The 12,501-nt window shown below is 47.0% G+C and overlaps 2 protein-coding genes across 2 annotated transcripts in view; both read left to right on the top strand.

Annotated features, from left to right (window-relative positions):
* Nucleotides 1-1,927: 1,927 nt before the first annotated feature.
* On the top strand, nucleotides 1,928-9,200 carry LOC142563717 (uncharacterized). Its single transcript, XM_075674312.1, has 3 exons — nucleotides 1,928-2,761; nucleotides 4,474-4,633; nucleotides 8,757-9,200. Exons 1-3 carry the CDS (start codon nucleotides 2,001-2,003, stop codon nucleotides 9,087-9,089), a joined length of 1,254 nt encoding a protein of 417 aa, XP_075530427.1. The 5' UTR covers nucleotides 1,928-2,000; the 3' UTR covers nucleotides 9,090-9,200.
* A 2,240-nt stretch (nucleotides 9,201-11,440) lies between these two features.
* LOC142563655 (uncharacterized) overlaps nucleotides 11,441-12,501 on the top strand; it is a 67,845-nt gene continuing 66,784 nt past the window's right edge. Inside the window, exon 1 of the mRNA XM_075674240.1 lies at nucleotides 11,441-11,658. Within this exon, the coding sequence (XP_075530355.1) occupies nucleotides 11,456-11,658 (203 nt within the window). The 5' untranslated portion in view covers nucleotides 11,441-11,455. The remainder of the gene's footprint in view (nucleotides 11,659-12,501) is intronic.

Raw genomic sequence — 12,501 nt, forward strand, 5'->3', positions numbered from 1 at the left:
TATATAATCATGATAAAAAATATTGACAAGGGAAATGAAAACACGTATAGAGCTGCGCTCAAATTTCGCATTAGGAAGTATCGTAATCGTCGGTGATTTTTTCCGCTCATACCACAGCGTGCCCAAATATCACTGTTATTTGTTCCCTTAGTTCCCAGTTGCGTGGTCCACTGGCGTATGACCGTCTGCCACGCGGTGCTGAAAACATCCCTTGCTTTCACGCGCATTCCAGGGAGCCTATATCTGCCCCCTCCTTGCGGCACTTGCGTATCCGCCATGCGAACAAGTCTGTAGCTCTGGGCAACGTGTCGTTACGGGACTATGGGTAAAGTGTACTTCGACGAACGGGTTCGCGATCTGCTATATTTTCAAAGCATTAGTTCCTAGCTCGGTGCTCAGTATTTCGCTGTTGACGCCATCCGCGAAGATAATCAGGTCCCATGAGTATGAGCCGCCGGGTATGTTATCATGCCACTCAATTTGTATGTGCCATCATCGCCGCCCCGTCGTTGTGTATAGCAGGGTTCAAGCAGCAGTAAAGTTCTCAAAGTAAACCACTAAAGTTCTCAAACCTATTGCGAAAGAATTTTGGCGCGATATGAGAGAATGGGATGTTTGGCCGTAATTTTCTCTTCCAGTAGTCAGCCTGTTGCCAAGAAATTGAGGAAAATTTATATATTTATGTATTACCTCGAAGGTCCCAATGCGGGGCATTATACGAGGGGTCGTCGACGGTTAACTATGTGATGAAGATTATGTATCGGTGAGAAGAGATTTGAACAAAGCAACATGAGTTGTGGTGGCGATAGGAGCGGGAAGAGCACTCCACTTTTGCGCAGTCTGCAGAAAGAAAGATCGGTGCAGGTGCATATAGGGGTACGGGCCCGTGGCGGGTAGCCCGAGTTCACGTGGCTGTTGTGCTACTATTGCTATATCTAGCCGAGTAGCCAAAGCCAGTTAGCAACTATCTAACGTGAATTCTATTACATACCAACTCTAACCGAATCATAGCAGTTGGCCGCCCTGCAAGCACAAGAAGGGCGGATTAAAGCGGTGGATGTTCCAATCATGTTCGTCATTATCCAGTCACTCGATACATTTCAAAACATAACTGGTTGTGCCGATTAGGCGGGCTGATGTCGTAAACGTGTTATCGGGAGGCAAGGAATGATACAAGCTGTTATAAAGGCAAAGGCGGGCATTGTAACGGGCAAAGGGCTGCGACCTTGTCAAGGTGGGATTTTAAAGCTGCAACGCTGGTAGTGAAGAAATAACCAGAAACTACGAATCGTGCGACTTGGCTCTGGACTGATTCAAGGGCGTCGAGTTAGACTGCATGGTGAGTATCAAGCACAGAACCTGAGTATTCCAGCTTATGTCGTACTAGGTCTTTGTGGGGGAGTTTTAAATCGGATGATGCCAAGGCCGATGTTACGCCGTAAAAAAACAAGAACACGATTAGCGGAATTGACGACGTTGTTAATATATGTACAGTGAAAATATATTGCCACTGTTTCATTTGGGTTAAACGACATTAGCCATTTGCTCTACTATCCTTTTATTAGTATAAGGTCATGCTTAAGAACAGGGACATCATTTCAATTGGGAACAATGCCCTAAATTACACAGTCATCGGCAAAAAGGCGCCTATTAGAAGGAAGATTGAGGGTAAGGTCATCAGCACATTATACAAAGAGGAGGCAAATGTCATAACAGAAAACTTTACTGGTGTAAATTGATTTATTGTTCTTCGTATTGTCCATTTAATGTTTTTCGCACTTGTCAGTGGCATGGTTATGCGCAGAAGCCGGCGCATTGAGTACGTTCCTGCATATTGATGAACCATTCATGTAGAAAGGACTGCGCATGTCGTCCAAATGAGTGTACTTGAAATATTTCCCTCGGGTTTCTCCTTCGGCAGGCAGCCGACTTTACAGCCGGTGATCCGCATCAAAGATCTACCTGTCAAAGAAAGATCAGGATCATTCCTGCTTTCAGTCATGAGCGCGTATACACCTCTGGCTTACTCCTTCGCCTGCACGATGGGCCCCGGTGTCATGGTCTACTTAGACACGCGCACCGACTGGAACGACGTCATTGCCATGAAGGGCGCCCGGGAAGTCCTTGAGGGCGTCAAGTATCCGGGCGATGATGTGAGGAGGTCGCTGTATGCGTCGTGGCTCCGTGTGCTCGCCTCCTGCAGGTGGCGCGACTCGTTCGATCACCTCATGCTCGAGTGTGTGGTCGCCACGCCGTCTGCTTCAAAACCGGAGACGCCGCTGTACGCGGATATATTCAAGGCCCGCGATCCCATCGACCGGCCGTTCCCGAACGTGCTGACGCCTGTCTTAGACCTGGCGAAGAGGCCGCGACTGTTCTCGCGCAAGGAGCCCGTCGAGCCGCTTCCGTCGTCGCCAGGCCTCGTCGACTTCTTGGCAGACCTGCTACGGAAGAGCCGCAACTCGCGGGCGGCCCTCGACGAGGCCGGTCTGATCATCGGCTTCTACAGCCTGGCGCTAGCCACGATCGTAGCCAAGCCGGCGAGGAACCTGCAGGATTTCTTCCGGGTCCGGATGAAGAGCGCGCTCTCCGCCGCCGTGCCGACGTCGTTCGAAGGGGAAGTGTTCTGTCCAGGCGGAAGATTTCTCGCCGAACTCTCCCGCAAAGCTCACTCCATTGGAAGTGAGGTGAAGCCTTATATTGTGCTACTGGTACTTGGTCAGCACTGCTTCCACGCCAACGCGAAGGATGCTGCACCGAGGTAAATATACCGGGTGTTTCAGCGAATATTCGAAATTTTTCAAAAGGTTGCCTGTGGCAGATCGCAAAGTTCTAGTTCATGAGCTGGCATACTCGAAGAGGTGAACAGTGCTTGCACAATAAATTGAAATGCATAACCGACTAATTAGCGAAAACTTGCTAAGTTTAACTAATTACCCACATTGCAATTTACAAATTCTAGCCGTGGAGTTCGCAAGGCGGATCCACTTGGAACAAATTGTCGGGATGCCTCCAGTTTCGAGATATGAATTCCCGAACTTTGTGGAGAAACGCATTGGCGTTACAGTTACTTTTGTGCTTCAATGCATACAATGGCGTTTTATAATGCAAGTAACTGTAACGCCAATGCGTTTCTCCGCATAGTTCGGGAATTATCTCGAAACTGGTGGCATCCCGGGAATTCGTTCCAAGTGGATCCACCTTGCGAACTCCACGGCTATAATTTGTAAATTCCAATATGGGCCATAAAGTAACTAGTTAGACACTTAATTAGTGAATCTTTGTTAATTAGTCGATTATGCACTGCAATTTTTCAGGCAAGTCGGCCCCTTCGAGTAGACCAGCTAATGAACCAGAACTGTAGTATATGCCACAGGCAACCTTCAAAAATTTTTGAAAGTGTTCGTTGAAACACCCTGCATTTCGGGCTTGTATATGAACAATTAACTTATTACTTTTGTTAAAATCATGTGCATCCTCTTCCGCGATATAATTACACTTGTCATGTGTGAACAGTCGAGCATTTCATTATCCTGTAATCCTGCCTGAGGACATCTAGAATGCTTTTGGTGATCAAAGTCATATATGGCTGCACTTAAGTAAGTATACTATAGAAGTGGGAAAAATTGATTTTTATGTTCACCATCAGCCTGCTTATGTCATCTGCAGCACGAGAACCTCGCTCCGCATTCTCCAATTACAGTCTCGGGCCAGCTACACCACCTTATGCCTAATTCTTCGCCGTTTTCGACTGTGAATCCCTTCTCTTGGCACTCATTCTGTAACTGTGTCCTGCCCAAATGCACGTCTCCATTTTAATGACAATCATAATATAGGCTCTAATAGCTAATCCACCACCGTCTTCATGCCGGTAATGCCTAGGTAATGCCCGTCGTAGGCACTCGAACCTTTCTTTTAATTCGTTAATTTCTTTCTCACGATTAAGGTTATCTGAATAAATGACCTAAACAAACGTACGCTTGCACATTTGCATTAGCATCTTGAAGATGATCAAAATTCTAACTTCCCTTCATTTTGCGTTTCTACGCAACAAATGAAAGAAAGAGAAGTACTCCACGTTACATCTCAGGCGCCCTTGCATCTCGGCTGCATGATCTTAGGCGGAAGATACGCAAACGGTAGTAAGGATCCGTTTTTAGGGAGGAGGTTGCATGTGAGAGTATCACCACAGAACTTTCGACATAGGGGCTTGTCTTCGTCATGGCAGTTTTTTGTTCGTCAGTCGTTGCCCTGACGTAGACGAGTCCTTTCGCGAAACAATGGCTCCATGCGGAGACACTCCTAGCTGAAGCGTACGCATTTGGGCTGGTTGGTTCATGATTACGAGCAATGAAAAACAGCGCTAAACGACAGGACGAGTGAAACAGCGCTGTTTTCATTGCTCGCTCCTAGCTGTTCGATGACTTTGTCACGTCAAGTAGTTTCCATCTTCTTTCTCGTTTTGGGTGTCAGGGCTGACATGAAGTTCTGGGAGGAAGGCTTCCTGAAGGGGGCAAAGTTCGGTCAGCTCGAAATTGTCGAGCTGCTCTACGAGGCGCAGGAAAAGACCGGCATTGGAGCCGCCTTGCTCAACCGGAAACTTCGAACAGAAGACAGCTCCTGTGATCCAGAGGTTTGAGTTGTTTTTTTTTGTTTTGCCGCAGCACGCACCATTTAAAGGAGCAAAAGTTTATCGACACTACGGCGTAAGCAAAAAATTTATTTTAGCACAGCCGTCCAATGCGGATCGAATTGCGAGTGCACATTGCATTGTGGGGACATGCACGCGTAGGCGTTACCGCTTGATTTTGGTTTTCATGCTATTCTGCGAGGAATGAAAATGTTGTTGCGGCATCTGTGGTCTCCAAACTAATACTAGCGACTGTATATCTTGTGTTACTATCATGTGTGAGACTATCGCATCCGCACTGTGTTAGCGCCAACCCTTGGCGTGGCGGCGCAAGACAAGACATGGCCAGTCATCTTACGTTTGTGCATTATCAAACTGTTGTCGTCATCGACCATATTTTTGTTGGAGTATTCAAGCTTGACATGGGGGGGGGAGCATATATAGAGATGGACTCAAGTGCAAGATGACCCCACACATAAGCGCCAGTGATCACATGTCCCCGCGAGGAAACTGGATCATAAGCAGCGAGTTGTTTCGGGCCCCCCTAAATTTCCTCCTTGATGCGGAGCTATAGAGAGCAAAGGGTGAGGCCTGTGGGTCGATGTGGAATGTATGCCGCGCAGCCCGAAGCGCTTCGTTTCGAATTCACACTCGCGGTTAGTATTTATTTGCGTTACCAGATGCTCTTGTGTCACCAGATGCACTGTGCAGGGCTTCAGACCTTACTACACTCGATTAAGGGGCGCTTGCGAGGAGCAGTTGCAGGCAACTTTTGCAAAGCCAGGTCCGTCTGCAGCAAGCAACACTAGCACTCCTATGCATGATATGCACGAGGTACACGCCAAGGAAGACGGTGCAAAGCCTGCTGCAAGGCACCTTGGCCAGCCCCATGTTTCGTATGTGTGTGGCAGCGTGCAAGTAGCGTAATGCTATTGAATAAAGACATTTAAATCAAGCGCGTACAGTTTCAAAACATAGATATGTACAAAGCAACCAAAATACCATGCGATAGAATGTAAATACAATAATAATATTCTGGTTGAAGTGTATTTTGTTCACTTGGTATTGTAACCAGTATACACTATGCGCAAACGAGCTGGAAAAAGAAAGCGCCAATGAAAAGCGCCATACAGCACAACGCAAGTAGAACACCAACATCAGTCTTAGTGCAGAAACAAAGGAGTTAAAACATAAGACAACAATGAGCGGTATCTACTACTGGAAGAATGCACGCAATCTTTTTCCGTGAAACGTCTTTCAAGACCGGTCAGTGGGGGTCCATCACTTGCTAAAGCTGCACGTAAAAAAACAACTTATTGCATTATTGCTTATATTTTTGCAACCGTGCTACCCATGCGCCTTGCTGTGGTATCGTTGAGTAGAGGAAAGAAGCCAATGCTCGATCACGCACGTGTCGCGTGCACAGATGGCGCTGTTATCGTGTCACGCATGACGCAATCCGAACTAAATTTAGCCTCGCAAGCGGCGTCCAGAGAAGCGTATAGCCCGCGGCTTTACGTTTGTCCATCCGAGCAGGAATGGTCGCGTTTGAGAGAGCTCACTAGTACGTATAATTTGATTACAACGATGTATGTATGTATGTATGTATGTATGTATGTATGTATGTATGTATGTATGTATGTATGTATGTATGCATGCATGCATGCATGTATGTATGTATGTATGTATGTATGTATGTATGTATGTATGTATGTATGTATGTATGTATGTATGCATGCATGCATGCATGCATGCATGCATGCATGCATGCATGCATGCATGCATGTATGTATGTATGTATGTATGTATGTATGTATGTATGTATGTATGTATGTATGTATGTATGTATGTATGTATGTATGTATGTATGTATGTATGTATGTATGTATGTATGCATGCATGCATGCATGCATGCATGCATGCATGTATGTATGTATGTATGTATGTATGTATGTATGTATGTATGTATGTATGTATGCATGCATGCATGCATGCATGCATGTATGTATGTATGTATGTATGTATGTATGTACGTGCTCAGTGAGGTATAATTTGTCAAATTCGTACTGGTGCTCATGAGGAGTTATACGAGGCCTAGGAGCGTGCAAGTCGCTACAGAAATGTCACGTTTGCTCGGTGCTATGGCCTCCTGCAGCGTTCGGCACTTGCGGTAGAGAAATGGCGTGAAGATCGAGGCTTGGGCAGCGTGAGAAAGGGATATTTACCTAACCGCCCTTGACCATGGCGCAATAAGTTCGTTTTCATAGGGAGCGCATGCCGCAGGAGACCCAATCACGTACGAGTGCGGCGGGCTATAGTGCACGATAGTACTCAGCCTAGCCGATTTTATGCGAAGCATATTACTAGAGCTCAACCCAGCTCCTCAGGCGCGGCGGTGTCGCCTTCAATGCCACGTGACACCGTGACGTCACGACAGAGGAGAAACGGGGCTCCAACTCGCGCCGTCGCTCGCGCCGTCGCGGCGGTATGTAAGCAGCTGCGCTTGCCTCTGCTAGACACTCACGAGGTGAGATGCCTCCTGGAGACAGAGCTGCTCGTTGGAATGCGAAGCGAAGGTTGCGGCGTGCTAAAGAGACTGTTTCTAGGTGGCTTTACTACGGCGCAGCGACTACGCGCCCCGCATCGGACGCGGTGAGCGTCGAACAACGCAGCGTTCAGCGCGACAACGAAATGTGCGCCTGAGCAAGCGCCGCACGCCTGAGCCGACGCCGACGACAGCGGCTTTTCTGCGACACGAGCTCCTTAAGGCTGTCGCGTTAAAATAAAGGCTAGTATGCTTCGCATCCTGGGCTTAACCTTAGCTAAGCCACAGCCATTTTTCTGAAGTAGAGCGCACGTAATGCCTTCGTTGTGAGCTTGTGCTTCTTCAGAATATTTATTTATTTATTTATTTATTTATTTATTTATTTATTTATTTATTTATTTATACATACTACAGCGCAATTTGCGCTATAGCAGTAGTGGGTTCAAAAAAGGTACAGAACATGCATTGGAATGTACAGCGGTAAATACAAGTGAACACTTTTACAAAAGAGCACTGATGAAAGGCAAAATACGCAAGAAGTTATACAAATGCTGCCGGGCATGGGCGAACACGATTATGCGTCTAGGATGGCGGTTGCAAAAATTCGGGATGAGTGTGAGCGACTGGACTCAGGTAATGAATTCCAGTCTTCGATTGAGCGGGGAAAAAAGATGAATTTGAACATGTTGAATATATGTGGTAGATTATACTGTAATATTTCGAATCTGCGTTAGAGCATGACGTTACACCCTACCGTTTTTCGTGGTGACAGTCGTGTGAATCTGAATGTTTAACTTAAGAGGAAGCTTTAGGCTCGAGCCCAACTTTGACGCGGCCTATTCATTGGCATGTAAAACGCAAAAATGTTTTTCTGAGATAACTGCTGGAACGATTTTGAAGACATTTGTTGCATTTGAGAGAGAAAGTTCAATTCTAGTGACTGTTGGAAGCGGAAGTTCGATTTAGGGCCTGAATCCTGTTAAAAAATTTTCCAAAATTTGCATTTTTGAAAGAAAAGTAGAAGCACGAAGTTCACGAATTAATAGCTTTGCATCAAGAACAGATATCGCGGTTCTGTAAGCGCCACTCATTAGGTCATTGAAAGCGGACAAATTCAATGTGTCATATTATATATTACGTGAATTTGTTACGCTGTGTACAAGGGTCCTGCAAAAGCTGTATTTTCACACTACTAAATTTTTTGACATTCATGTGTAACAAATCAATTTTGTCCGCTTTAGATGTGCTATTGGATGCAATTGACGGAATTGTGATATAATTTTTCATTGCCGAGTTACAGAGTTGTGAACTTGGTAGTTTCGTTTTCTAATTTTTTTTTATTTTTGCCAATATTTTAATAAAAGATTGATGACCTAAATCAAAAATTCGATACCAACCGTCCCTAGATTTGAAGATTTTCTTTTAAATGCAGCAAATCTCGCCAAACTTGGCGCGGTGGGTGCCGAGGAAAACGAATTCTCCTTTTACATGTATTTAGGTAGTAGCACCCGAGCTGAAGCTTCCTCTTAAGTCTACAAGGCCTTATAACGATCGTCGATCGTTATGAATTTCCGATTTCAGGTCACGGTATCCAGCCACCGCGTTGAAGTGTTCCTGGAAGGCGATAAGGAACTGTCGCAAAGAACCAAACCATGGTGCCGTGCTGCAAACAAAAGCTTTTTCATGTACCTCGAATTTGACGAGAACCTGGCCTACGCCATGAGGTTGACAGCGCTCGTGGCGCCTGACCCCGGCCATCAGCTGTGGCAGCGACCGCAGTTTGCCGACGTCGACCCACCGCAACGCGCCAAGGCGCGACTCTGGGCCACGAATTTTAGGCGCGCCCAACGCGAAGCAGTCCTCGAGGAAACTGCCAAGTCTAACCGCAACCGCCACCGTCATGACAGCGCTTAGCCTAGTCTCTGACCGGTTTCAGTGTGCTTTTGAATGCCTGCTTTGTCTTCGTAAAGCCAGCCTTTTTTTTAATGAACTATTTCAAGTGATTCTTGCTCAATGGAATAAAAATATCGGGTTTTCTTACAGTTCCTGTCTATTAGTGGGAATAGAGGGTTTTCGAAAACGTGTCCACGTGACAGCTTTGTGCGCCTAAGATACCCGCGCACAGCTTACGATATTTTGCACTATTTGTGCATTTTCTTAACACGAATTATTTGTTGACTTATTCCAGGCACTTGCAGTTAGTAGGTAGGCAGGTTCCTGTCTCCCATCGTTTTGAGCTCCTCCAATAAAAAAATAATTCAAGCGTCCTATGTTGGCATCGAACCCATGCCAATGCGGGCGAATATGTATGAATAGGGCCGTTCACCAGGCCCTATTGCATATTCTTGTAATGCATGGTCATGGTGATGTATTGACATCTTAGAAACGGGGCGGTGACAAATATTCGCCTAGCCAGTTTGAACTGTATGCTGTACATGCTTATCGTTCTGACATTTTGCCTACATCTCATGTTTTCTGTCTTAAGAGGTTTATACTTTGTACAATTCCCTGCTTTTTTGCCGCCGGTACTGTAAACATCTCTTGCTTATCGCTACTGCTGACCGGTTAATAATGCTTTCACTTCAAATCTCTGGTAGTTGCAGGGCGCCGAGTAGGGAGCGTTTTCCTGGAGAATACATTCAACTAAGGTTAATAGAAAAGTAAGGGGAAATTTAAATATCGCCTTGCCATGCTGCCAGCATGAGAGCTGGCAGCATGTATCAGTCTGCATCGGCTTCGACTAGCATCTTCAAGTTCTTCCCTGCCGTCTCCCATGTCGCAGTCGAGGGAAGGCGTCACGAAAGTCCTTTTCTTTTTTTTTCTTTTTGCGTTATGCGAAGAGCCACGACATCTGAACCCTAGAAAAAAGGAAACGGTCGCAAGCTTCAGAGCTCCCTAAATTTATGTAATCGTTGAAGAGCGTAGCTCTTATTGTGGCTGGCGTCGGCGTGACCGAGCGAACGAGCACAGAGAAAGATGAGCGAACGCGGCGCACAGCGGGGGATTAAAAAAACGAGAAGGTGAGAGGAAAGAAGCGCGAAGGAAAAAGTGGAGAGAAGGATGCAGTGGCACAATGAGGTGGAAAGCGGAGGAGTGTATGGAGAAAGGGTGAGGACTAGAGTGTAATAAGGTCTATATACTCTAGTGAGCACTAAGGCGGGGTGGCGGCGGCGACCAGCCATGTGGCGAGCGCGGAAATAAAGTGCTGTCGTGGGTTTCGCGCCTACTGCGCACGCGCTACTTCGCCTGAGGGTGCCACCGCCGCTAGAAAATGAACTCCGCGCGAGCCGCGCATTTCCGCGTTCACGTTTTTTTTTCTTTTTTTTTCTGAGCAGGGAGCGACGCAACGGGTGTAAATGCTTCGTCTGCCGCTGCTGCTAAGCGAGCTGCCCGTGCAGACGTACAGCGCCCCGGCCGAGAGCACCCTTGTCGTTCAGAATCAAGTTCTTTGCCACAATATATTGCGAATTCAAAGCACCTAAACATCTGCGCTCAAAATTCGCATTCAAGAGAATCGAAATCGCCTGTATTTTTTTTTCTACGCCCAGTTTTGGTTTCGTTTCCCCTGAGGTGACTGTGTCATGACGCAGGAGGTAGTCGCGCGGGAACAAGACATCGCGTTTTGGTGCTAGCTGCCGACAGGAACTTTCCCAAATTTGCATATACTATACAAAATGTTCCCAAGTCAATACAGGGAGGCACGCCCGTGGTGTGGCGCAATACCCACTCTTTATCACATCACATGGGAGTGCAATACGAATAAGGCATTCCACAAAATAGAAAATCCGAGTGCGGAGCAGTGGGAGAGCGTGCTCTCCAGCGGCGACCCTAGCCTCTAACGGAGGCCGGTGGATCATGCCCGACGAGCAGCCACGCTCAGTGGTGCCCTGAAATAGGGGCGCCAACCATGCAGGCCGGAGATCGTTATCAACCAATAGAAGACGAAGACATCCGGCCTGACCGCTGAATTACTCTTTCTAGAGCAATAAAGTTTACTTCCTCCTCCTCCTTTGGTGCTAGCTCCGGCTCCCTCAGCCGTCTGCTATTTATAGCGTGCCGTGATCATTGTACAGCATTAATAAACAGCCCTGGCTTTTTTTTATTATTAACCTTTTTGTTCAGTGAAACGTAACAGTTGACGTAGCCGCGGTACTCCCTACCTCGTTCTCTGCCTGGCAAACAAACCCTTCGATTTTCTCGCCACTGGGCGAGAACACTGGACGATGTGGCCCAAGGGTTGTGAAGAAGAAGAAGAAGAGGGGAGACGCAAGCATCGGCCGATGAGCGACTTCGAGGTGCAGGTCTGCCTGAAGGACGGGGGCCCCGGCCGGGAGTTCACCATGGGCGTGGACGTGCTGCGGGCCTCCAGTTCGTATCTACGCGACCTGCTGTACGAGATGCCCGGACCCGCGAACATGCGCCTGCAGATCGACGGCATCTCGGCGGAGGCGTTCGATGGCCTCAAGGCGTACCTGCGCAACAGGTTCGTTGCTGGTCACAAACGCGTCAAGTTAACGCTGAACTGAAACGAAAACGGGGCAAGTTGGTTCATGGCTAACAATAACAGCGCGGCGATGACGAAGGTGAGTGACGTAACAATAGGTCGGCAGTATAAGCACTCGCTCGCCATTACTTTTTTTTTCAGACTTCGCGCTCGCGTACATACGTCTGCTCATACCAACACGTACTCATTCACTCCCGGACTCACCTGTACACATACTCGAGGATATACTCATATCCGTACGTCCACTCACACTCACCGGTACTTACGTGCATAAGTATTCACTCACGTTCATATGTAGTCAGGTGTACTCGCACTTACTAAAGTTCATATTCGCCAGGGGCAGCTCCGAAAGGCAACTGATCCCCACAATATTTCCTCCTTGCCCCACCATCGATACCCTCTCCTCCTAACACTATGGAGTGCCGAGGGATGAATTCAGGGCCCGCCTGCACCCAAAAAAAAATCGTGCTCTGCAATTCCATACGAAAAGAATCCTGCCGCCCCTGATAACCACGTCTACTCGCACTAATACGTATACGTATATAGGGCATCTCAGCTAACGTTGCCAATCTGTTGAATATATATATATATATATATATATATATATATATATATATATATATATATATATCACGGTGCAAGATACAACACCTACGGTGTAGAGGTCTGACTACCGAACACCATAGATCTTGTAATACAGTCTTGGAAACAATACAAGTTCTATACTTGTATTCAGTATGGGACACATAGTACGGGTACTCACTCACGTGCACTCACTGGCCCTCACTCACGTTCGCGCTCTCGATCGTCTGTATTGATGTG

This window comes from Dermacentor variabilis, chromosome 11, assembly GCF_050947875.1.
Source record: "Dermacentor variabilis isolate Ectoservices chromosome 11, ASM5094787v1, whole genome shotgun sequence".
Classification (NCBI taxonomy): Eukaryota; Metazoa; Arthropoda; class Arachnida; order Ixodida; family Ixodidae; genus Dermacentor; species Dermacentor variabilis.

Bases quoted from the DNA above. Each gene is read 5' to 3' on its own strand.
- LOC142563717 (XM_075674312.1), top strand. From the start codon at position 2,001: ATGAGCGCGTATACACCTCTGGCTTACTCCTTCGCCTGCACGATGGGC. The intron at 2,762-4,473 runs GTAAATATACCG...TTTGGGTGTCAG, and splicing joins GCGAAGGATGCTGCACCGAG to GGCTGACATGAAGTTCTGGG. The intron at 4,634-8,756 runs GTTTGAGTTGTT...TTCCGATTTCAG, and splicing joins ACAGCTCCTGTGATCCAGAG to GTCACGGTATCCAGCCACCG.